The sequence below is a fragment of the Elephas maximus genome, chromosome 4 (genome assembly GCF_024166365.1).
Source record: "Elephas maximus indicus isolate mEleMax1 chromosome 4, mEleMax1 primary haplotype, whole genome shotgun sequence".
Taxonomy (NCBI): domain Eukaryota; kingdom Metazoa; phylum Chordata; class Mammalia; order Proboscidea; family Elephantidae; genus Elephas; species Elephas maximus.
This window is the reverse complement of record NC_064822.1, coordinates 160548244-160571657: the sequence shown is the minus strand read 5'-3', so window position 1 is coordinate 160571657 and position 23414 is coordinate 160548244. Positions and strand designations below refer to the sequence as shown.

At 40.3% G+C, this 23414-nt stretch overlaps 1 protein-coding gene across 1 annotated transcript in view; it reads left to right on the top strand.

Moving 5' to 3' along the window:
* The window catches only part of FGD6 (FYVE, RhoGEF and PH domain containing 6), a 142580-nt gene that overhangs the window by 1350 nt on the left and 117816 nt on the right, over positions 1–23414 (top strand). Inside the window, exon 2 of the mRNA XM_049884083.1 lies at positions 5762–8183. Coding sequence (XP_049740040.1) covers positions 5762–8183 — 2422 coding nt within the window. The remainder of the gene's footprint in view (positions 1–5761; positions 8184–23414) is intronic.

The following is a 23414-nucleotide window of genomic DNA, read 5'->3' as shown; positions in this document are numbered from 1 at the left end:
TTTTCTTTATTGCTTTATTTCAGTCTAAAGTATTTTGAATTTAAAGTAGTTAGAAATTAAAAAAATCTTTCCAGCCAATGTTAGTTCTCCCTTTTTTGAGTGTCAAATGAATTGAAAACAGTCATTCCTTATATGTATCAGTTTTCAATTCCAGTCCTATCGTTTCGTAATGAGCAGGTACAGAAGCACTTACTTTGACTTTTAAATATGTAAACTTGATTCCTAGGGCCCAGTTGAAAGTTTATGATTCTGTCATTTGAATTATTCTAGAATAATCAGACTATTTTTATATTTTGTCAACTTTACAATTAAAGAACACCACAGACATTTTTGTGGTGTTTAAAAGAGGGATACTTCCTGTGTTTAGCTGAGTTAGTTGGTTTTTAGCACGGCTCACTTGGAAGCGTTAACTGCTGTTTTTGTTCACCGATCTGTTATACATGTCTATATGGGGAACATGGAAGAGATCTGGGGTTATCTAAGTTATAAGAATCTTGAAGAAGAGTTTGCTCTGTTTTTTCTGCATCTGTGAGAGCTTGGGTCTTCAGTAGAGATCTTAGAATTATTCTAAGCATTATATGAAAAAGGAGAGGTAATGATAGGGTGTATATTTTACTTCTTTTTCAGCATGTACAGGTCACTATTTTATTAATTTGGAGCTGGTTCAGTTGCCCAGAAGGTGTGCACGTGAACCACACAGCCACCTGTGTGTAACAGATGATGGTTGTTTGTAATAGTAAAATGGTACTAGTGCTTCAGTTTCTTACCTTATTTTCCCCTGGAGCCAAACAGCTGTGTAAATAAAGGATTTGCTGCTTTGCTGTAAGAAGCTTTGGGCCTGACTGTTGATACAGTATTAAGATCCAGAGGTGCTGGATTCGTTTCCAAACATCATGCACTTATTTCAAGACTTTGACATTGGAGCAGACTGTAACGTAATGGCTTGTTATTTTTTGAGTTGTGTTTCTTTCAAAGCAAAAAAAAAAAAAAAAAAGGATTTCTGATATTGCAGGACCAGTGACTTAATTGAACGCTCGTTCCCACTAAAAATTAAGGGCTTATTCAGTGATCTGGTTGAAGTTGATTCCTGCTAAATTTTCATAATATTATTCTACATTAAAATGGGTATTGGATTCTTTAAAAGAAATTTCCTGTTACTGAGACATATTAAGGGTATGAGTATGTGGCAGCTCTGACTATTCTCAGGCCCTGTTTTCAGCACAGCAATAAAGCAGTGAATGAGATTAACAAAGTCCCTGCCCTTCTGGAGCTTGCCTTCTAGTGGTGGAGACAGATGCTGGAGAAAAATGAAGAAGCATGCATGCAGAAGAAAATAATGTGAAGTGGCCAGAATGAGTCATTGGTGGTTCAGTGGCACTTTCCATGTGGGAGACCCAGTTTGATTCCCAGCCAGTGCGCCTCATGCACACCCACCACTCGTCTGTCAGTGAAGGGTTGTTTGTTGCCATAATGCTGAACAGATTTAGTGGAGCTTCCACACTAAGACGAACCATGAAGAAACCCATGGACGACAAGGGTCCAATCTCTGACCGATCATGGGGATGGCACAGGACTGGGCAGCATCGTGCATGAGTCAGGGGCTGACACACAGCAGCTAAGAACAACAAAGTGGCTAGAGACTGTAAGGGATAGCTTCTCCTGAAGAAAGTATCTCAACAGTTGTAATCTCAGAATCATGTGGGTTTTAGAGATGATCTAACTCCATTTACAAGATGAAGCAGGGAGATCTGCCTCAAAGGCATACAATTAGGCTAGGCCCTCTGCCTACCAGTTGTCACTGGCTTTCTGCAATGCACAGTTAACCAACAATGGTAAACGCAAATTGGTATATATTTAATTCAGTGAGTAAGCATTGAGGACTTTAGGTACATAATATTGTGCTATATTTATTTGAAATTAACACCAGCTCAGTACTGATGTATAGTCAGGTGAATTGCTGGTACACTGAAAACAGGGATTTATGTCTTTGGGAAGCAGCATTAAGTATAAAACAATTAAAGAAAAAGGTAAAGTTGGTACCAGAAATTAAAAAGCAATTTAAGAATCAAAATCGACCAGGTAAATAACCCTGAAGCTCTGACAAAGCCATAAGACTCAGAAAGTAAGATAAATCTGATGAGAGGTGGTTTTATTTTGTTGTTGTTGTTTATTTAAATCCCTTTGAAAATCCCAAAGATAGGATGTTTTTCGAATGGTAATAAAAGTAAAATCAAGATGACAATCTGTCAGTTTTCATTATTTTCAGTAAGCTGGGGTTGGGGGGAGGGTTGAGAAGTTTAGGGCATTCATCTTACTTTCTCTTAAGACTTGACCCAACAGATTATATGAGTTTAATTTGATAGACTATTACACCAACCTTTATTACTAGGCTTTGACAGATTTCGCAATTTTTTTTCTACCAAAAAAAAAAAAAACTTTAATAACATGCTTATTGAACAGCTAACTGAAATTGTATGGCTTTGGGAATTTATATTGTTATTTTGAAAATACAATAAAACCTGCAAAAGGTGGAACCTGTGTGAGAGAAAGAAGACTCAAAATCTTTCCCCTAAAAGGAGCAATAGAAAAGTGGTAAAACTGCACCCTGTCAAAGATGGAAAACTTGTGAGACCCAGAAAAACAAGGCAGTCCCATCGAGTTCTGGCTTTCACAGTTTGCACTGTATTTCATATCTTCTTTATTTATGATAATACTCAATCCAGAAATTAAGTAAGAAGACAACTGCTAGCATGTAATTTTGGTTGTACACATATAGTAGGGGTTCAGGAAATTCTTCTTTGGTTGATAAAGGGAAGTAGAGCACCCTACTCTATTTTTTTACTTAGTTCCATGTACTGTCTTCCTGAGTGTTGTGACTAATTTCCTTTGTTGAAAAGAACCCCCCCCCACCCCGCAATGAAATATCAAAGCTTCTGTGTATTCAGGTAATGTTCAGCAGTCCTTTGTGGCAGATATTTTGAAGTTTATTTTTATTTTTTTCGGTAAATTAAGTTTTTATTCAGCCTAGATCCTGTTGGAAGAGCAAACATAAGTATAAGAAGTATAAGATGAAACATTTTCAGACCTCAGGTCTCCTTGAGAAGTAAGACCGGGTCATAAGTGACAATGCAAGTGGAAGAACCTTTTTATGTTACAGTTCTCTTGGGTAAAGCTTTTAGTAGGCTTCAGCCAGCGTGCCTCATGCGCAGTCACCATCTACCTGTCAGTGGAGGCTTACATGTTGCTATGATGCTGAACAGATTCGGTGGAGCTTCCAGACTAAGCCGAGCTAGGAAGAAAATTATGGATCAGAAGGGTCTGATCCCTAATCGACCATGGGGATGGCACAGGACTGGGCAGCATCTTGTTTTGTTGTGCAGGGGGTCAGCATGAGTCCAGGGCTGGCATGTGGCCACTAACAACAGAGTGGCTGGAGAATATTAGGGATAGCTTCTCCTGCAGGAGGCATCTCAAGAATTATAATCTCAGAATCATATGGGCTAGGGGCCAGTTCTATACAAATCCAGCAGAGTATAAATAGGTGTTCATTAAATACTTTTTAGTGTTGTGGAAGAATTACGGCACTAGAAATTACGGTCATCTGCTAATAGTACCTAGCAGAATAACTGGTGGAATGTGACAAAAATGCAGATAGTCAGGATCTATCCCCTGAGGTTCTGATTGATTAGGTCTGGAGTAGGGCTTGGACATGTGACGTAAAAAAAAAAAAAAAAAGGCTCCATGAAGGATTAAAATGAAAATTCTCAATTGATAACCCCTGCACAGGGAAGTACTAACTTCATTATGAGACTCAAGTAATATAGCAGAATTAATTTTCAGTCTTAAAGTTTATAAGATTCCTGTATTCTGTTTTTAAATCTATTGAGGTAGACAGATGATTGATAAAAGGCATATATATGGTGGCATAGTGGTTAAGAGTTCAGCTAACCAAAAGGTCGTCAGTTCGAACCCACCAGGCATTCCTTGGAAACCCTGTGGGGCAGTTCTGCTCCGTCCTATAGGGTTGCTATGGGTCAGAATTGAGTTGACAGCAATGGGTTTGGTGTGGTTTCATAGGGTCGCACAGTGGTTAAAGCACTTGGCTGCTAACTAAAAGGTTGGTGGTTCGAACCCATCAGCTCCTCCATGGAAGAAAGATGTGGCAGTCTGCTTCTGAAGATTTCAGCCTTGGAAACCCTATGAGGCAGTTCTCCTCTGTCCTGTAGGGTCGCTATAAGTTGGAATTGACTCAGTGGCAAGGAGCTTGGTTTTTGGTGTTTTTTTTGGCATGAGTCGAAATCGACTCAACACCTTTTGGTTTACTGTATATCATTGAGGAAGAAAAATACAACTCTTATTCATATGAGAAGCTTAATGAGTCACATCCTACATTTAACTGAGGCAAATTCAACTCTCAGCACTCAGCAAATAAGCTGAAGTGCTCCTCCAATTATTTCATTTAGTGTCAGTAGAAGATACGGTAATTTTTTCCAAAGTTGAAGGAAAAACAAGCTGTATTGCACTTATTTTAAAATGTACAATATACCCGCGTATACTGGAATGTATACTGAAATTTAAGGGCAATTTAAGGAATTGTCAAGAGTAATATTGACTACAACATAGCACAGCCTACCTCTAAGGGCAGTGGTGGTTCAGTGGTAGAATTCTCGAGTTCCATGCAAGACCTGGAGCCCTAATGGCGTGGTGCTTAAGAGCTTGGGCTGCTAACCAAAAGGCTGGCAGTTCCAATCCACCAGCCACTCCTTGGAAACCCTGTGAGGCAATTCTGCTCTGTCCTATAGGATTGCTATGAATTGGAATCAGTTAGAAGGCAATGGGTGTTTTTTGTTTTTTTAATGCGAGACCTAGATTTGATTCCTGGCTGGTGCACCTCAAGTGAATCCACAGCCTTTCTCTTAGTGGAGACTTGGTTTTGCTCTGATGCTGAACAGGTTTCAGTAGAGCTTCCAGACTAAGATAGCCTAGGAAGAAAGGTCTGGCGATCTGGTTCTGGATAATTAGCAAATGAAAACCCTATGGATCACAATGGTTCTGATGTGCAACTGATCATGGGATGGTGCAAGACTGGGCAGTGTTTTGTTCCATTGTGCATGGGGTCACCATAAGTTGGGGCTGACTCAATGGCAGCTAGCAACAACAATAGAATAATATAACCTATCTGGTAAACAAAAGTGCAAGTTCACGCACTGTTTGTTATGGATTGTAGTGTGTCCCCCAGAAATATGTGTTGTAAATTCTATGTTTGGGTTTGGATTTATACCTGTGGTTATAATTCCGTTTGGGAACGGGCTTTTTGTTGTTATATTAAGAGCCCGTATCAGCGTAGAGTGTGTTTTAAGCCATGCCAATGTAGGGTGTCTTATGAGACATAAAAAGAGTAGGTTAGGTCACAAAAGGAAGCAGAGACGGGGGAAGATAAATACCATGCCACATGAAGATTGCCAGTGAGCCGAAGAATAGAAAGAAGCTGAAGAGACAAGGATCTCCCCACAGAGCCAACACAGACAGAAAACGTTGCCCTAGAACCGGCACCCCGACTTTGGAACTCTAGCCTCCTAAACCGTGAGAAAATAAATTTCTGTTTGTTAAAACGACCCACTTGTAGTATTTCTGTTAAACAGAACTAGACAACTAAGACACTGTTAAAAGTAAAAATGTTATAAAATTTAATCATGTATCATTTTGTGCTTTGGATATTTTGTCATCAAATTATTACTTTTTTTTTTTTTTTCCTTTCTAGAGATTAAGAAGCCACCAGTGGCCCCCAAGCCAAAGTTTGTGATGGCAAATAATAAACCAGCTCCACCTCCTGTTGCTCCTAAACCTGACATTGTGATTTCTAGTGCTCCACAGTCAATAAAGAAAACCAAGCCGGCAATAGCTCCGAAACCAAAAGTTCTGAAGGACTCACCTGTTCGAGACATCAGTCTGTCACCATCGAGGACTATGAACCTGGAAGAGCACAAACAGAAAGTACCTGAAAATGCTGACGACTTCAATTCTAAGAATGTAGGGAACCAGAGCAGTGACTATATTTTACCAGCGTGCCCCTGCAGCTCTGAGTGTAGCCATAAACTGGGGAATAGAGGGAATTCCTGTGTGAAGCAGCTTGTTTTAGAGCCCCTGGAAATGCATGAAAATTTAGAAAATTGTAAAATCGATGAGTTCTCTTTAACTGTAAAAACTAGGGATAAATGTGATTCTCATGGTAAAAAGGTAAAGAGCCAGAGTGGAGTAGTTTTAAAAGCAAGCATGCTAGAAGAGAATCTCAAAGATGTTTTAACACAAGGAACATCACCCTTTAGCTCACCACCGAAGCATAGATCCAAAGACAACCCAGACGTGAATGGTGGCTGTAATTCGAACAAGCAATTCAGTATTGAATTTACTGACTTGTCACCATCCTCATCCAGTTTTGAGAAAGTCTCTGACCATCACCACCTCCTACAGCCTCCAAGTGATGAATTTCAAATTGTTGAAACTTGTCAGGATAGTATTAGAAAAAGCAGTAGTTGCTTTCATTCATCCAAACAATTAGCTCTGGAAAATGGCAAAAGGAATAATTTTATATCTTCAGATGAAGTTAGTAAGAAGATGGAAGTTAAAGACGTTGGTCCTTTAGAAATTCACTTAGTACCATATACCAAAAAATTCCCAACTCCCAAGCCCAGAAAGACTCGCACTGCTCGTCTGATACGCCAAAGGTACGTAGACACTCCTAGTGAAAGTACTGAGGAACCAGAGAATTCAGACAGTAGCTCTTCTTGTCTTATTGAAGACAATTTGAAGAACAATAAAATTAGCGTTCTTCCTCAGAATGTTTTGTGTAACCAGCAACAGGTGGACAAAGTGAAGCGAGGAAGTAAAAATGAATTGAATCTGGACTCTGACTACGACAGAGAAGACTTAGCCAATTCACAGAAAGCTGTGTGTCCTGAAACTTTTTCCTTTGAAAAAATGGCATCTCCTTTAGATACAGACTCCAGTTTGAGTTCTGACAGCAAGACAGTAGATGGCTGTAATATGTCACTTGCTATGGACAATGGGATCAGTATTACAGGATGCAGTGCTTTATCTGTGAGCCTGCCTAAGCAACTCAAATTAACTTCTAATGAACATTTGCCTGCTGCATATAACCCGGGAGTGTGTGCCTATCAAATGCAAAAGGAATCTACAATAAAGGATGAAAGTTCTTTAAGAATTATTCCCAAAAAACCTCAAAGACACAGCTTGCCTGCTGCAGGAGTGCTTAAAAAGGCCGCCTCAGAGGAGCTTGTAGAGAAGAGTTCTTATCCCTCAAATGAAGAAAAAAATTCCGAGAAGAGTCTAGAAAGAAATCACGTTCAGCATTTGTGTGCCCAAAACCATGGTATGTCATCCTCCTTTGATGTGCCTAAACGGGCTTCAGAAAAGCCAGTGTGGAAATTACCTCATCCTATTTTACCCTTTTCGGGGAACCCAGAATCTTTAAAGTCTGTGAGGATGTCCTCAAATAGTGAGCCCTTAAGTGCCCTAACCAAGCCTAGAGCAAGGTCATTATCTGCTGTGGATGTGGAAAGGAGCACTAAGCCTTGCAAAGACTCTCAAAAGAAAAACTCTTTGAAAAAGTTGCTCAACGCGAAATTGTCCACCTGTTTTATGAAGGGTGACTTTCAGAAATTTTGGTCTAAGAGTAGCCAACTTGGAGATATGACCACTGGTAACCTCTGTGGTGGGGAGCAGAAGGGGATTGAAAGTGATTGGCATGGCTTGTTGGTAGGAGAAGAAAAGAGAAGTAAACCCATTAAGGCGTATTCTGCAGATAACTACAGCCTGGAATCCCAGAAGAAGAGGAAGAAGTCTCGGGGCCAGACCAGCATGGCCAGTAGTCCTAGAGCTGAGTCTTTGGATGACCAAATGCTCTCCAGGGAGTCATCATCTCAGGCCCCTTGCAGATCCGTTACAAGCGCCTGTGCACCAGAGTATGAAAATATACACCATTATAAGGAAACACCGGCGTATGAGAACTTGCCATTCATTATGGTTATAGGGAAAACTCCAGAGTTTGAATGTCGCAATTCCAGCAACATGGAGGACACTGATGCAAATGTGTATGAAGTAGAAGACCCTTATGAAGCTCCTGCTAGCCAGCTGCAACTTGGATCCAGACTTCAGCATTGCAGGTAACACTTAGGTGCCGGACACATCGTGCTTTTGCATGTATTATTGCAATTAACTTTCAATAACCCTGTGAGATAAGTATTGTACATGGGGGAAAATCACCTGGTGGGAGACTGGTTTAGTTAAGCATATATAAAAAAACAAAAGAAAAATTTGTGTTCCCCATTTCTATAATGAGACTGAGCATTGGCTACGATGACTGATTCTTAGATGTGTTTTAATTATTAGTGGTTATTTGTCTTCTCTTCAAAATAGCTAGTAAAATGGACTCTTAGAGCACTAATTTTTCAAAACATACTGACTAGTTATGGAATTCTTATTACAAAGTGCAGCCTCCATTTATCATAGGGATGGGATGGATATTTGCAGTGCAAGCTTGAAACAGTCGACTTATTAATAGCTGATGCAAAGAATTAGAACCAGAAGGATGGTAGATGCTGCAAGGAAGGTCTGGAACAGAGAGGTCTCAGGCCCTCCAAGGCACCAACTCAGGAGTCATTGCAGGAAACCTGGGGCAGAAAATTGGCCAGTCAATGAGGGGGTTTTTTGCTAAGTGTAAGGAATCTGTACAGTTATTGAAATTCTGCATTGTCTCTGTCAGGTAAAAACTTTTAAACTTGCAGAAGTTACCACTCTGAGGATTAGTTGTTTTACTCATTGAAGCTAATTGCTGACTTCTGATGAATATAGGAAAAAAATGTAAGGAACCATAACTGCTTTCTTTCTTTTATACATGAACTTCGTGCCCCTGGAATACATACTGTATCTCTCTTATTGAAATCTTGTCCAGCTTTGTTGGGCCAGCTTAGCAATCTTTGGTTTCATGAAGCTTCCAGAATCACCCAGTGGGAAGTGTTCATGTCCTATTCTGACCTCCCAATTATAATATGATGTTCTTACAGCCTTTATCTCAGTCTTTCTTATGATATGGTTATTTATTGGCATGTCTGGTGTTCTGTATTTGATCTTGTATCTGCTAACCAAAAGGTTGGGGATTTGAGTCCACCCAGAGGTGCCTCAGAAGAAAGGCGATCTACTTCTGGAAAATTAGCCGTTGAAAACCTTTTGGAGCACAGTTCTACTCTGACACACGTGGGGTCACCATGATTTGGAGTCTACTCAAGGGCGACTGATTCTCCTTTTATTATGCTTTTGTGTAGCGTGTGTGTGTGTGTGTGTGAGAGAGAGAGAGAGAGAGTTTGTTAAAGAAGAATGATTTTGAATTTGGCTTCTTAGTGATAGACTATTATCCTTGGCTAAAACTAAAATGTTCTCTTGAAATTGGAGGTTTGGCCTTTGGGCAGGTTCCCTTTCGGCCCTCAGGCTTAAATCTGGAGGGTTTGACATTGTCTCTGACACAGGCTCTTCATTTCTGGATCTTGTCCATTGGCTGGTAGCTTCTTATGCAATTAGAGCACTGCTGGAGTTGGGGCAGCCAGGTTGTAAGGGGTTAACTACACAGCCAGCCAGTGTAGTTGGAGGGCATTTAGAAGGAGCGTTCTTTCTGGAGGCCACAGGAAACTGAGGGCTGCTTTGGACAGGTTGCAGGCCTTCAAGTAGGGCAGCCTGGTGAGCAGTGGGTGAGTTCTGCTTTGGAATTTAGCTTTCCACAGAGATTTTTGTTTGGGCCTGGAGCAGGGAGCCCTAAACAGCCTTGAGATTCCTAAAATGTGCCAGCTGAATCAAAAGCCTTTAGCCAGGGTCAGAGTAACAACACTGCCTGAGAGCTTGTTCCTTTTGTAAACAGTATTGAATAGACAGTGAAAGAAAAAGAGAAGCTTTCATGAGGAAGACATTTGGACACCCAAAAATAAGGTAATAAGAATAAAAATAAGGTAATAAGGTAAAAAAGGCAGTCATACATTTCAGGTGAGCTGAGAGGATCAAAGTGAAAATCCTGTTTGGTAGCCTGCCTGTTGAAAATATAAACCTATTTTTTCGAATAATTAATTCAAAGTCCAGCACCCTAGGATTCTAAAAAGGAGCCCTGGTGGTGCAACAATTAAGCGCTTGGCTGCTAACGTAAGATTGGCAGTTCAAACCCACTCAGTGCTTCAAAGGAAAAAAGGCAATCAGCTCCCTTAAAGATTACAGCCTAGAAACCCAATAGGGCAATTCTACTCTGTCACATGAGTTCCCTATGAGTGGAAATTGCCTGGAGGGCACCTAACAGCAATAGGGTTCTGAAAAGATAAGAAACAATGCAGACCTAAACTATGTTTAAGTTTAAGCCTAAACCTAAGCTCTGCTGGAATGAATCAGAAGAGTGTCTTTACCAGTTTCTCAATCCTCAGGGAAGAGAGGGTGGATCTCACCTAGGGGACTAGTTCACAGAGAATGTCTAGTTTTACAGGTTCTTGGAGCCCTGGTAGCATAGTGGTTAAGAGCTCGGCTGCTAACCAAAAGTTCGGCACTTGGAATCCACCAGCCACCTTGGAAACTATGGGGCAGTTTCTACTCTGTCCTATAGGGTCAGTATGAGTTGGAGTCAACTCCATGCAGTTGTTTTTTTTTTTTTTTTAAATGTATGTAACTGTCTTGGTTTCTTAGTGCTGCTATAACAGAAATTTTATAAGTGGGTGGCTTTTATGAACAGAAATTTATTTTCTCATAGTTTAGGGGTTTAGAAGTCCAAATTCAGGGCACTGGCTCTAAAGGGAAGCTCTCTCTGTCTGCTTTGTGGGAAAATTCTTGTTTCAGCTTCTCTAGTGAGTTGGAATCGACTCGACGGCACTGGGTTAGTGTTCTCAGAGCCCTGGTGGCCCAGTAGTTAAGCACTTGGCTGCTAACCAAAAGATTGGCGGTTTGAACCCACCATCCCCTCCATAAGAGAAGGATGTGGCTCAAAAAAGATTACAGCCTGGGAAACCCTATGGAGCAGTTCTGCTCTGTCCTATAGGTTCGCTCGGAGTCAGAATCGACTCAGCTGCAGTTGGTTTGGTTTCTTGGTTTGCTGTTCTCAGAGATCCTTGGAAAGCTCCATGTGGCATCTATCTTCCCCACTTTGTCCTTAAAACTTGCTTTCTCAAAAGTAATTTAAGATACACCCTTCACTGATGGTCTCATTAATATAAAAAAGAAAACCCTATTCCCAAATGAGATTGCATGCACAGGTGTAGGGGTTAGGATTTATAACGTCTTTTGGGGGGACATAGCTCAATCTGTAACAATAACCAACCAAGTTCTGGATCAGTAAACAATCTCTTGGCAAGCCTGGGGCTATATGACCAACTTTTTTTGAGTACAGATATTTCGTAAATTCAACAGCTTAATGTTTACAAGTTTATAACAACATATTTATAATTTATCAGGAAATAATTGTGGCAGGTGCTAATTCTAAATAGGGCTGTGTTCTAAAAGGTCGTGATAATTTGGAGCTCAGAGTGCATTTCCCAAAGAAAGGATGCTGGAAAGGGTGGTTAAGGTCCCACTTTAGCTCCCAAATTATATTAACCATTACTGTACTGGCCTAAGAGCCCTGGTGGCACAGTGCTTATGCACTCAGATGCTAACTGAAATGTCGACAGTTCGAACCCACCAGCCACTCTGCAGGAGAAAGATGTAGCAGTCTGCTTCCGTAAAGATTTACAGCCGTGGAAACCCTATGAGGCAGTGCTTCTCTGTCTTGTAGGGTCTGTGAGTTGGAATCAACTCAATAGCAGTGGGTTTGGTACTGGCCTATCCTTTACCTCTTTTCCAGTCAGGTTAATTCTTCATGTCAATGTTTCTGTGTGCTCCTCTGATACCAGCTGTGACTGAAGATGGAGAGTTGGCCAATGTGTTGTTGAGGCCTGCGCCCCCCTCCGCCCCCCGAGAAACAACTCCACAGGGTCTGAGGCCTTCATCAGGGTTTGTGAAAAAGGGTGAGGTTATTAAAGAAGAATGAGGAAATTGGAGGTTACACTGCTGTGACAAAGGTATTGGGAGTGATGAGAAGGGTGGGCTAGTTGAGAATTAGCATGCAGTGGGTTTTCTTCACTCCTTTTTTCCTTGTTATTCCTATCCGTTTCCTCTTTCCCTCCCAATTCTCCATTGCTAACAGTGTGATTCTGCTAATTGAGTTTCTGACACCAGGCGAGAGTGATAAGTAACTGGAGGGGAAGATGGATGGGGGTAAGGTGTAGCACTGGGAAGCCTCTTAGTGGGTGGGCGGGGGAGAGGGTGGAGAACGGCCAAATCTGAAGATGAAGCAGGTGGGAGTTCCCATAGCTGTAGAAACCTTAGCTTGAGTTGTTCCCAGTTAGGTCATCATTTGTTCCCTGCTCTGGGTTCTCAAAAGGAGTTTGTTTATTCCGTAAATAATCAACTATGTGTCAGACACTGTTCTTTCAAAGGTGAAAGGGAATGCCTGCTCTCAAGGAATGTGTGTCCATAGAGGCGACAGACAATGATAGAATAACACGATTTTGTTAATCCAAGCTTCATCTGAGTTGTGTATCCAGTTGTGGTATTGAAGACTGGTTCACAGAGCTGGCTACATTTGAGCCAAGTGAGCGTGATTGTTTGAAAGTGAGCATGACTGGCTTTGGCATTTGGGAAGTCATTTCCTAACCTTGATGAGAGCAGTTTCAGTGGTGCCCTGGGGGAAGAAGTCAGATTCCAGACCAAGAAGGATTGAGAAGAGAGGAAGTGGAATCAGCAAATGTGGACTGCTGTCCCTTGAAACTCTGCCCAGCAGTCACCTGTCACTTGACAGGTTGGATTTATCTTTTGGTCTTCCTCAAGTACCAGAATTCAAGAAAAATTGAAATAAACTTCAAGATTATTTCTTCTTAGTTAATCGTGCACCCTCATGTCTGATGAAGGAATGTACTAAGTCCTCTCCCCTCCATTTTAAACACAAAACTGTGCTAAAAGTCTGCCAGATGGCACTCATTACAGGTCTTATCAGGTCCTGTTTTGGCATTTGTATTATAAATCAGTTCCAATCTAGAAGTCAGCCCTCTTTGGTTGCATTTACCATCTGGTGGTATTATTGGACTTTAATATACTGATTAAAGCATAAAGTAATACCCTAATGAGCATTTCCCTGTTGTCATAGCACAGATGGGATTGTGCCCAGTTAGAGGGTGGGGGCTGGGAAAGACTCATAGATCTCTACAGCAGCCCTTCCTTTCCTGTAAGTTATTTTCAGCATCAGCTCAGGAAATATCAAAAATTTGTATGGCTATTTAACTTTCTGTTTCTTGCATTGGAATTGTTGCCACACAGTTTTGGCAAATCTGTTTGTTTACATATTTACCTTACATTTGAAACTGCAGTTAGAAGCATTGGGTTTTATTTCTTGGCAATAAAGATTTTCTTTTTTCCTTTTATATGAGTAGTAAGAATTAGTTAAATTGCAGTACTTCGTCCAGCTGTGTTGCATTGGTCCTCATTTCCTGTCTACACATGAATGGTAATTTATCAAATATATATGCTTGGGTGTGGTAGAATGTCACTTTATACTTTTAGAGGCATGTTTTTAGTCAGGGATAGAAGAAAAAGTATCCTCCATTTTGTGTGTGTGTGTGTGTGTGTGTGTGTCTATCTGTATCTGTATATCCAGCGTGGTGAAAATATACCTACTCATTTGTCGACAGTCTCGTTATCTGACATTTCACATTTACGACAATAGTAAAAAATCTGACTATTTTAAACCTTCAGTTAAGGGACAATAAAAATTAAAAAAAAAAAATTAACTCTTTTGAGCATCAACAATGTACATCTGGCAGTAACAAATCCTGAGGCACAAGGTGAGAGTAACATTGGCTGTAATGGTTGTAGTTATGTGTCAGCTTGGCTAGGCCATGATTCTTAGTGGTTTGACAGATATGTGATGATGTAATTTGGCAGTTATGTAATGCTGCAGCCATCCTCTATTTTGGATCTAATGTGGTCATCCTCCATTTTTGTATAACAACCTGGTTTTTGGAACCTAACCATGTCACTAAGTGAGGAATGGGTATACACTGTTCTGGAAAAAAAAGTGGCAGTATTGTCTTTAGGCATAATCAGTTGGAAAAAAATTTTTTTTCCATTGCTGGTTTTTTGTTAAATTTTTGAATAGTAAAGATCTAAAAATCTTATAATTTAGTCAAGGACACCAGAATCCAAAAAACTGAACCCACTGATGTCGAGTCAATTCTGACTCATAGCGACCCTATAGGACAGAGTAGAATGGCCCCATAGAGTATCCAAGGACCGCCTGGTGGATTCAAACTGCCAGCCTTTTGGTTAGCAGCTGTAGCACTTAACCACTACGCCACCAGGGTTTCCATCAAGGACGTAGTGAGTTTATTTTCATAAAATTGGAACTAATTACATCAGTGAGACAGAAATTGCTTTGCAAAATGAGCTTCTGGCCCATTTATTTTCTAGAGAAATATTCTCAATGTGAACCTTTTGGGGAAGGGTAGATGTTGGGGGTGGGGGAGGGAGGGTCTTCTTTTTTTTCCTAAGCATTTTTAATTGCTGTAAGGTTCCATACCAAGCCCGTTGCTGTCGAGTTGATTCCAACTCATAGCAACCCTACAGGACAGAGTAGAACTGGCCCATAGGGTCTCCAAGGAGCAGTTGGTGGATTCAAACTGCCGACCTTTTGCTTAGCAGCCAATCTCTTAACCAGTGTGCCACCAGGGCTGTGTAAATTTTAAGAGGTAATGATAATTAAGCCATCTACCAATTTGTGAATGGATTAAACCTTAGTAGAAGGTTTGGAGAAGTCCCTAGGTGGTGAAAATGGTTAAGCAATAGCCAAAAGATTGGTGATCCTAACCTACCTAGAGCCACCTCAGAAGACAGGCCTGGTGATCTGCTTCTTAAAGATTAAAGATTACAGCCTTGAAAATCCTATGAAGTAGTTCTACTCTGCATACATGGGTTCACCATGAGTCAGAGTCAACGGCAACTAACTGTTGCATTTTTGCAGTAGAAATAACTGTGTGGGAGTTAGGTTCCTAGCTAGCCTACAAAATTATATTTAGCTGTCTAATATATGAAATATGCAATAGAAGGTAATAAGAATGAGACTGGAATAAATGGAGCAAGAAATTAAATGGCTTTGGGGACTCTTGAATGCTGGTGCGTTTGAGGAGGAAAATGCTAGTGAGTTGAAAACAAAATATTAAGGGGGGAGGTAGGGTACAGGATGAAGAGGTGGGGAAGATGAACTTCTTTGCCCCCTTGATCTTCCAGGTGGTTCAGGGGAATTCCAGATCTGGGCTCTTGTTCATAAGGCGATGAGTATGTTCATATTTCAGGTGTTCTGTAACTCAGATAAGGCCTGTCCTTGTGTATTACTTTTGTAAGCTTTCTGTGGTCTTCCAGACATTTCTTTTCAATTCATCATCTTTTCCTGGAATTGCATAGATAAACTTGGTATTTAGGGGAAACTCTTTTGGATTTAAAAGAAAAGAAAAGTAGACATGTTTATATTAGCCTATTTATTTTAATACCAACTTTCTTGAAACTCTGTTAGGTTCAAGGAGTTGTTTAAATTATAGCACATTTGGGTGTGGGAAACAACAAAGCAATATTGACCTTTTCATTCAATATTAACTTTAGAAGTTAAATTCAAGAGTGGAACTGCCTAGTTTCTTCTGGGTGGTATGGAAAAACTACTTTGGTGGTTTAGTCTGGGTCTGGTAATTGTTTGTGTTTTTGGATCTCTAGAGGAAAAAAAGTACTTGCAAGTAGTTTTGACATTGGGCAGCGGTAATCTTTCATTGGAGCTATAAAAAAAAAAAAATTGGGGTGGCTAAATAGGCTATCTGTGGAATAAAGCACTATAATAGTATATCCAGAAAGAACAGCTATCTTTTGTAGTTTTCTTTCCCAGATGTCACAGCCCTTCTTGTTTACATATAGTATAGATCCTTTTTGACTCCATATTAGCATGAATTGGTGTTGGTGGTACTGACTGTTGAGGTGCCCCTGGGCGGGCCAAACCACCAACCTTTCAGCGAGCGGTCCAGCGTTTAACTGTTTGCGCTGCCCAGGATCCCATGAATTGGAGTAGAGATTGTATTGGTGTCATTTTATTCTTTTATATTTAAAGAAACTGAGTCATAGTGGAAAAATGATCTCAGGAAAAGTGGACAATAATGCAAATGTAACTGGGTTAGTGGTTCTGAGCCCTAATTTTCAAGGATCTGTTTATCAGAGTCTTCCATTTATCAAAGTATTTTGGTTTCTCCTGCAGGAAAGGTGAAATAATAAACTCTGAACAAAGAAAGTCAGTTTCCCCTGAATGTTTAAATAAAAATAAAAAGGAAAACAAACACATTTAGCCTTTGTATGTTTGAAATGCTGTAACTGCTTGTTCTTTTAGCTCCTGTGGATTCTGTCAAAAACTTTGTTTTAGTTAGGTCATTCATTTATTTTATGTCAGGTCAGTTTCTTGGTAACATGTTTATAACAGTTGATACACTTTGGTATCTTAGTATCATTTGAAACATTAGAAATTAAACAATAGATTTGGTTTTTAATAAAAATCAAAATAGCTTAAGAAAATCTGAAAAGAATTTCTGGTTTTGAATTGTTTGGCAACTCTAATGTCAAGCCTGGGAAAGTGGATATAATGTATAAAGAAGGAATAATTGGTAACTTTTTTTCTTTCTATTGGTCTTTAGATATATTGGCAGTTACAGGTAAACAGATTTCAGTTTAAATGAGTGGCTTTTTTATACTTAATTTTTCACCCACAGCTCCACTGTTAGAAACGTGAGGACAAAGCGCAGTTCCTCTACACTGCCCTGTGTAGGTAGAGGGAGGGAGAGGTGAGGAGGGAAGAAGGAAAAGATAGAAATGAAAATGTTCAGGAGTCCAGGTATGAATTATGTGGTAGCAAAAGTTTCTGAAATCTTAGTCTTTTAGAGTTTTGGGGGTAAGAAAACTTAAATAGAGCCCTCTTTTGGTAATCAAGTAGTTGGAAAATTCTGGGAACTAAAGTGTGTTTTTTAATGATTTTAGGTAAATGTAGTCATAGAATTATTAAATTTTAGAACTAAAGAAGTCATTGCTAATCCAGCCTCATGAAACCAAGGCCTAGTGAGACTTGTTGACTTTCCTTCTGCAGATACGGGAAATTACAAAACCAGGGCTCCAATATGGTGGCTTCAAAACACCACATTGCCTTGGAATCTACTCAGTGACAACTATAACAGCAACATTGCTGGTTTGGAAGCATTCAAAAGACGGCAAAATTTAGAGAATTTATGGTCTCAGTTGTTGGAAAAAGGTTCAGCATTGCTTGCATTGTTGGCTTTTTTTCTCCTGTCATAACAGATATAGTTACCCCCTTCAGGAAGGAGGGTTGAACACAGCTGCATTAAAATGGTGGTTTCAGGGGGGTTAATATTCAAACTAAGGAGAAACTTTCAGCTAACAAGTATCTGATGCTACTAATATATGCTAATAAAACAGTCTTTCCCCCAAACTCTCTGGTTCTCCCTCAATCTAATGTTTTCCTTACCTCACCAAAAGTCTGTCAGCCAGATAGTATCAAAGATTAGAAATGCTGTTAACATCAAATAGTATAGATTTTATGGTTGATTTTTTTTTTTTTTTAATAGCAGCCAGGAGCCCTGATGGTGTGGTGGGCAAGTGCAAGGCTGCTGACTAAAAGGTCAGCGGTTGGAAGCCAATAGCCACTCTGCAGGAGAAAGATGTGGCAGTCTGATACCCTAAAGATTACAGCCTTGGAAATCCCATGGGGCAGTTCTACTCTGTCCTATGGGATCACTGAGTCATAACTGGCTCCACAGCAATAGGTGTTTTGGGTAATAATAGCTACAAATTTATTCAGTACTTCAGACATGCCAAGCATTATGCTAGGAGCTTTTGCATGCACAGTAAGACCTGTGAAAGCCAGAACCTGTGTAAGGGAAACCTTTAAGAGCAGGAAAACTCAAATATTTGCCTCTAAAAGGAGTGGTAGAAAAGTGTTAAGATTGCACCCTGTCAAAGGTGGAAAACTTTCGAGACCTGAAAAAACGAGGCAGTTTGCCGAGTTCCTGTTCTCATAAGTTTCACTGTATTATTTAGTTCCTACTGCCATATATGGTAAATTTTATTGTCATCTTGTTTTATGGACAAGGAAACGAAGACATAATGAGGTTAAGTAACTTGCCCAAGGGCACATTGCTAATATATAGATTAACTGAGTATGGAATGAAGTTTTCTGAGCCTGAGCTGCTGGTACATTGATCTTAATGTATGATACTGATCTTTTAGAGAAGTAAATCAGATCATGTTCATGAGTCAGAATCAACTCGATGGCAACTGGTTATGAGCTGTTGGTTTTGCCATTCTTTTATTTTTTTGTTGTTGTTCTTAATATTGGTAGAGGTCTGAGAATCTTCTACTCAGGAGTCCACAGTGGACAAAATATTCCTGTCCAAAATTGCTTACTGTCTAGAGGGAAAACACACAGACACCTGAGTGGCATGTATAGACATTAATGAGCTTTTTCCAAGGTCCCAGATTTTTTATGCAAGAAGAGCTCATTGACTGGAAAGCCTTTATAGTTAGGTAATAGGTATTTCAAAGGTTGGGAAACGGAATTAATCATCTCATGTTTACGTTTGGTCAGCTTAGTTGTGGCTGGTATACAAAGCAAGCTAAATATGGTTCCTGTCATTTACTAGTTGCAGTAATGAACAGTAATGAAACAGAAAATGTTATTTATGCCTCATATTTCCCCATGATTTCATGAGAGTTGCTTTTTTATCTGTCATCTCTGTTCCTCATTTCATTCTCTGTCAAGTACTTTATGATCTCTAAAGCACCTTAGTTTAATGAGAGAGTTCACTATCTATAAGTCCTCAAAGTAAATAATTTTGTAAGGCTAAAATACCTTTTATATGTGGTTCTTCATCATAGACTTAAATGTGTCTTGGTCATCTAGTGCTGCTATAACAGAAATACCATAGGTGGATGGCTTTAACAAAGAGACGCTTATTTCCTCACAGTGAAATAGGCTAAAAGTCCAAATTCAGGGCGTCAGCTCCAGGGGAAGGCTTTCTGTCTCTGTTGGCCTTCTCATCAATCTTTCCCCAGACTAGGAGGTACTCCACGCAGGGATTCTGGGTCCAAAGGACACGCTCTGCTCCCGGCTCTGCTTTCTTGGTGGTATGATGTCCCCAACTCTCTGCTTGCTTCCCTTTGCATTTACATTGGATCAGGGATGTGACCTTAGTAAGGGTGTTACAGTCTCACCCTAATCCTGTTTAACCTAAAATTACAGTCACAAAATGGAGAACAGCCACGCAATACTAGGAATCATGGCCCAGCCAAATTGATAAACACATTTTTGGGGGGACATAATTCAATCCGTGACAGAATAGTAAGGTTATTTTTCAGAAACCAAACCTGTTGCTGTCGAGTCGATTCTGACTCATAGCGACCCTATAGGACAAAGTAGAACTACCCCATAGGGTTTCCAAGGAGCTCCTGGTAGACTGGAACTGCCGACCTTTTGGTTAGCAGCCATAGCTCTTAACCACTATGCCAGCAGGGTTTCCTATTGTCCAAAGAGACAGATGAAATACTATCTCTCATTAGTTGAAGATTTCTGGGAGGAGTTAGAATGTCCAGAGCCTTCAGAGTTATGAATGGGCAAGCCCTGGGAAGCTGGACAAGGGAGCCCATTCAGTCAGGGCTATAGGTTGAGAGAAGCTCTTAGGTAGAGTACTGCTATTGTCATTGTTGGAGCTGCTGACACTGGTCACAAAGAGCTCGCTGAATCTGCCTCCAGGGTGAAAATGATCAAGTTGCTGCTTGTGACATTTAATTTGGCATCTGTATTCATCCTGCTTAGGCTCAACCGATCTTGGTTTGTCTTATTGTAAGCAAATAACTGCTATAAATCGTATAATAGAAAACGTATTTAAATTCCTTCTGTGTATACCCTGCTGGGCATTTTAACAATGTTTTTTCATAAAATAATTACTGTGCTAATTATAACAGGCTTCTCTAAAGCAAGCCTGGTAAGACCTCTACTTGGCTGTTAAAGGTAGATACATATATGTCAAAGTACTCAAACAGTATTTCTTTTAAAATATCCTATAATTCAGACTTTTAATGAGTTTGTCATTTTTGCCCTCAATTTAATTCAAATTAAAACCTACCCCAAAATAGCTACACAATTGGCCTTATTTTTTCATTATCAAAGGGGATGTATGTATAGTTAATTTTTAGTCTATATGTTTTACTGCCTTCCATCACTTGTCTCCTGCCTCTCCTCTTTCCCCACTGCTTTATGCTAAAATGGGATGGAAAAGGAGCAATGGAGTGATACTGCTCTGAAGAGTTTTGTTTTAGAAGACTGCAAAAATCCTGTGGCTTCAATCTGTCAGTATCCTATGACCCTGGTGCCTAAAGACTCCTGTCTAATGACAGTTCATTTCAAAGGTCTCTGATTCTCATGTAAACACATAGTAACATTTTAACAGCTACTGGGGAAATTATCAAATGATTGCATTCCCTAGTAGTTAAACTACTACTTCAGAGAGAGTTGGGTTTTTAGATTTTATTTCTTACTTTTACAGAAATTACTGTACTTCACTAAATAGACAATATATAAGTGGTAACTTTGGCAAAGGGTAAGACAGTACACAGTACTGGGGAAGCCAGCACAACTGGCAAAAGGCAAGGTCATGGAAGCTCCATAGATACATCCAAACTCCCTGAGGGACCAAATTGCTGGGCTGAGGCATATGGAGACCATGGACTCCGGGAACATCTAGCTCAATTGGCATAACATCGTTTATGAAGAAAATGTTCTACATTCTACGTTGGTGAGTAGCATCTGGGGTCTTAAAAGCCTGTGAGCGGCCATCTAAGATACTCCACTGGTCTCACCCCTTTGGGAGCAAGGGAGAATGAAGAAAACTAAAGATACAAGGGAAAGATTAGTCCAAAGGACTAATGGACCACAACTACCACGGCCTTCACCAGACTGAGTCCGGTACAACTAGATAGTGCCTGGCTACCTCTACTGACTGCTCTGACAGGGATCACAATAGAGGGTCCTGGACAGAGCTGGAGAAAAATGTAGAACAAAATTCTAGGTCACAGAAAAATGCCAGACTTACTGGCCTGACAGAGACTGGAAAAACCCCGAGAGTACAGCCCCAGGACACTCTATTAGCTCAGTAATTAAGTCACTCCTGAGGTTCATCCTTCATCCAAAGAGGACAGGCCCATAAAACAAAATGAGACTAAAGGGGCACACCAGCCCTGGGGCAAGGACTACAAGGCAGGACAGGACAGGAAAGCTGGTAATAGGGAACCCAAGGTTGAGAACGGAGAGTGTTGACATGTCCTGGCGTTCTTATCCAATGTCATAAAACAATATGTGTACTAACTGTTTAATGAGAAGCCAGTTCTGTAAAACTTCACCTAAAATAAAATAAAAGAAAGATGTTAATAAACTTAATTTCCCCTTGGATAAATCAGAAACCAAATAATTATCCCTGATTATGGAGCCCTGGTGGCGCAGTGGAAACCCTGGTGGCATAGTGGTTAAGTGCTATGGCTGCTAACCGAGTGGTCGGCAGTTCAAATCCACCAGGTGCTCCTTGGAAACTATGGGGCAGTTCTACCTTGTCCTGTAGGGTCGCTCTGAGTTGGAATCGACTCGACGGCAGCGGGTTTGGTTTTTTTGGGGGGTTTTGGTGGCAAAGTGGTTAAGAGCTATGGTTGCTAATCAAAAAGTTGGCAGTTTGCACCCACCAGCTACTCCTTGGAAACCCTATGGGGCAGTTCTATTCTGTCCCATAGGGTGGCTATGAGTGGGAATCAATTCGACAGCAACCATTTTTGTTTGTTTTTAGTGTCCTGATCTCAGGCCAGTCTCAACATTTGGAGACACAACGAGGATATTGATACAATCCACCGGTCTTATTTAAATTCCCTCAGTTTTACTTGTACTCATTTGTGTGTATGTAGTTCTGTACAATTTTATCAGCTGTATAGGTTCATATATCAACCACCACCGCTTGCATCACCCCAGGGAACCTCATGTCACCCTTATATAACCACACGCCTCCGTCTCCCTACCCTTAATTCCTGGCAACCACCAATCCATCTTCCATTTCAAAATTTTTGTCATTCAAAGAATGAATGAGGAAGTGAGTTTTTGGATACTTATGTTCTTGCTTCCTTCATTAGCTTATTGCCTGAAATATCCTGTTTATAGTATAATTAAAGTAATAGCTAACATTTACTATATTAATTGTTTTACTGTATACCAAGCTGTAGAAGGCATTACTTGTGCCTTGTACTGTTGTACAGCACTAACTTATTATTCTGTCATAGCACTTTGGCAACCTCCCCTCCCGGTCACCTCCCTCCCGCTTCAAACAAACAAAAAAATCAGCATAAATGAGAATAAATATTGTAAGATTGCAAGCGCCTTTGTATCCTTGCCCCAGCGGATACCTGGCACAAGATAGGTGGTCACATCTGAGCAAACAGTTGTCAGGTTAAATATTGCTTTTACTTGTATGAGGTCAGAATCCAGCTGCATTTGGAGTAAACCAGTGTCCCACTGTCCAGGCATCCAGAATGCACAGGAAACATCTGTTAATTTTGGAAAGCAATTATACTGATTGGGAGAGCTGCTATTTGTTAAAACAAAGCTCCCTTGGAGAAGAGAAATTGAGTTAAAAGACCTCACACGCCTCTGTCTTTATCAGATTAGTGAGCATCCTTCCATATTATGGAATAATTAAGCTGCAAATATTCCATTCTTCTAACTCCACCAGTCCTCTCACCCAGCCTACAGAAAGAGGCAAGGGGTCTAGGTTGCCATGCTAGTCAATCTTAAGATATCTTCATGTGCTTTTTAAAAAATGCAAAGACAGTTGTATGACTAAAATAAGTCAGAGTTTAATGAAACTCTTTTTAGAATGAAGAATTGTCCCTGTGTCTCACACGTAATTAGACTGAAAGTGAAAAAATCCGGGTAGTCTGTAGGTAGTTTTGGAGTGAGCAAAAATTTGCTAAGTTGTTCTTAAGTCAAGGGCCTAATAGAAATTTATAGAAAACATGTTCTCCACAGAAAACCTGCAGAAGACATATTTTCCCTTGTAGGGTGGATTATCCATGTAACTGTTTCAGGATTTGAACATGTATCTGTCTGCCAAAATGTATCATCTCAGGCTCTTTGCTCAGTTGTCTCTATATGACGTGTTGGTATGGCTTAAATTCAAATACTTTGTGTTACAAACCCCAGTAGGGACTAGTTG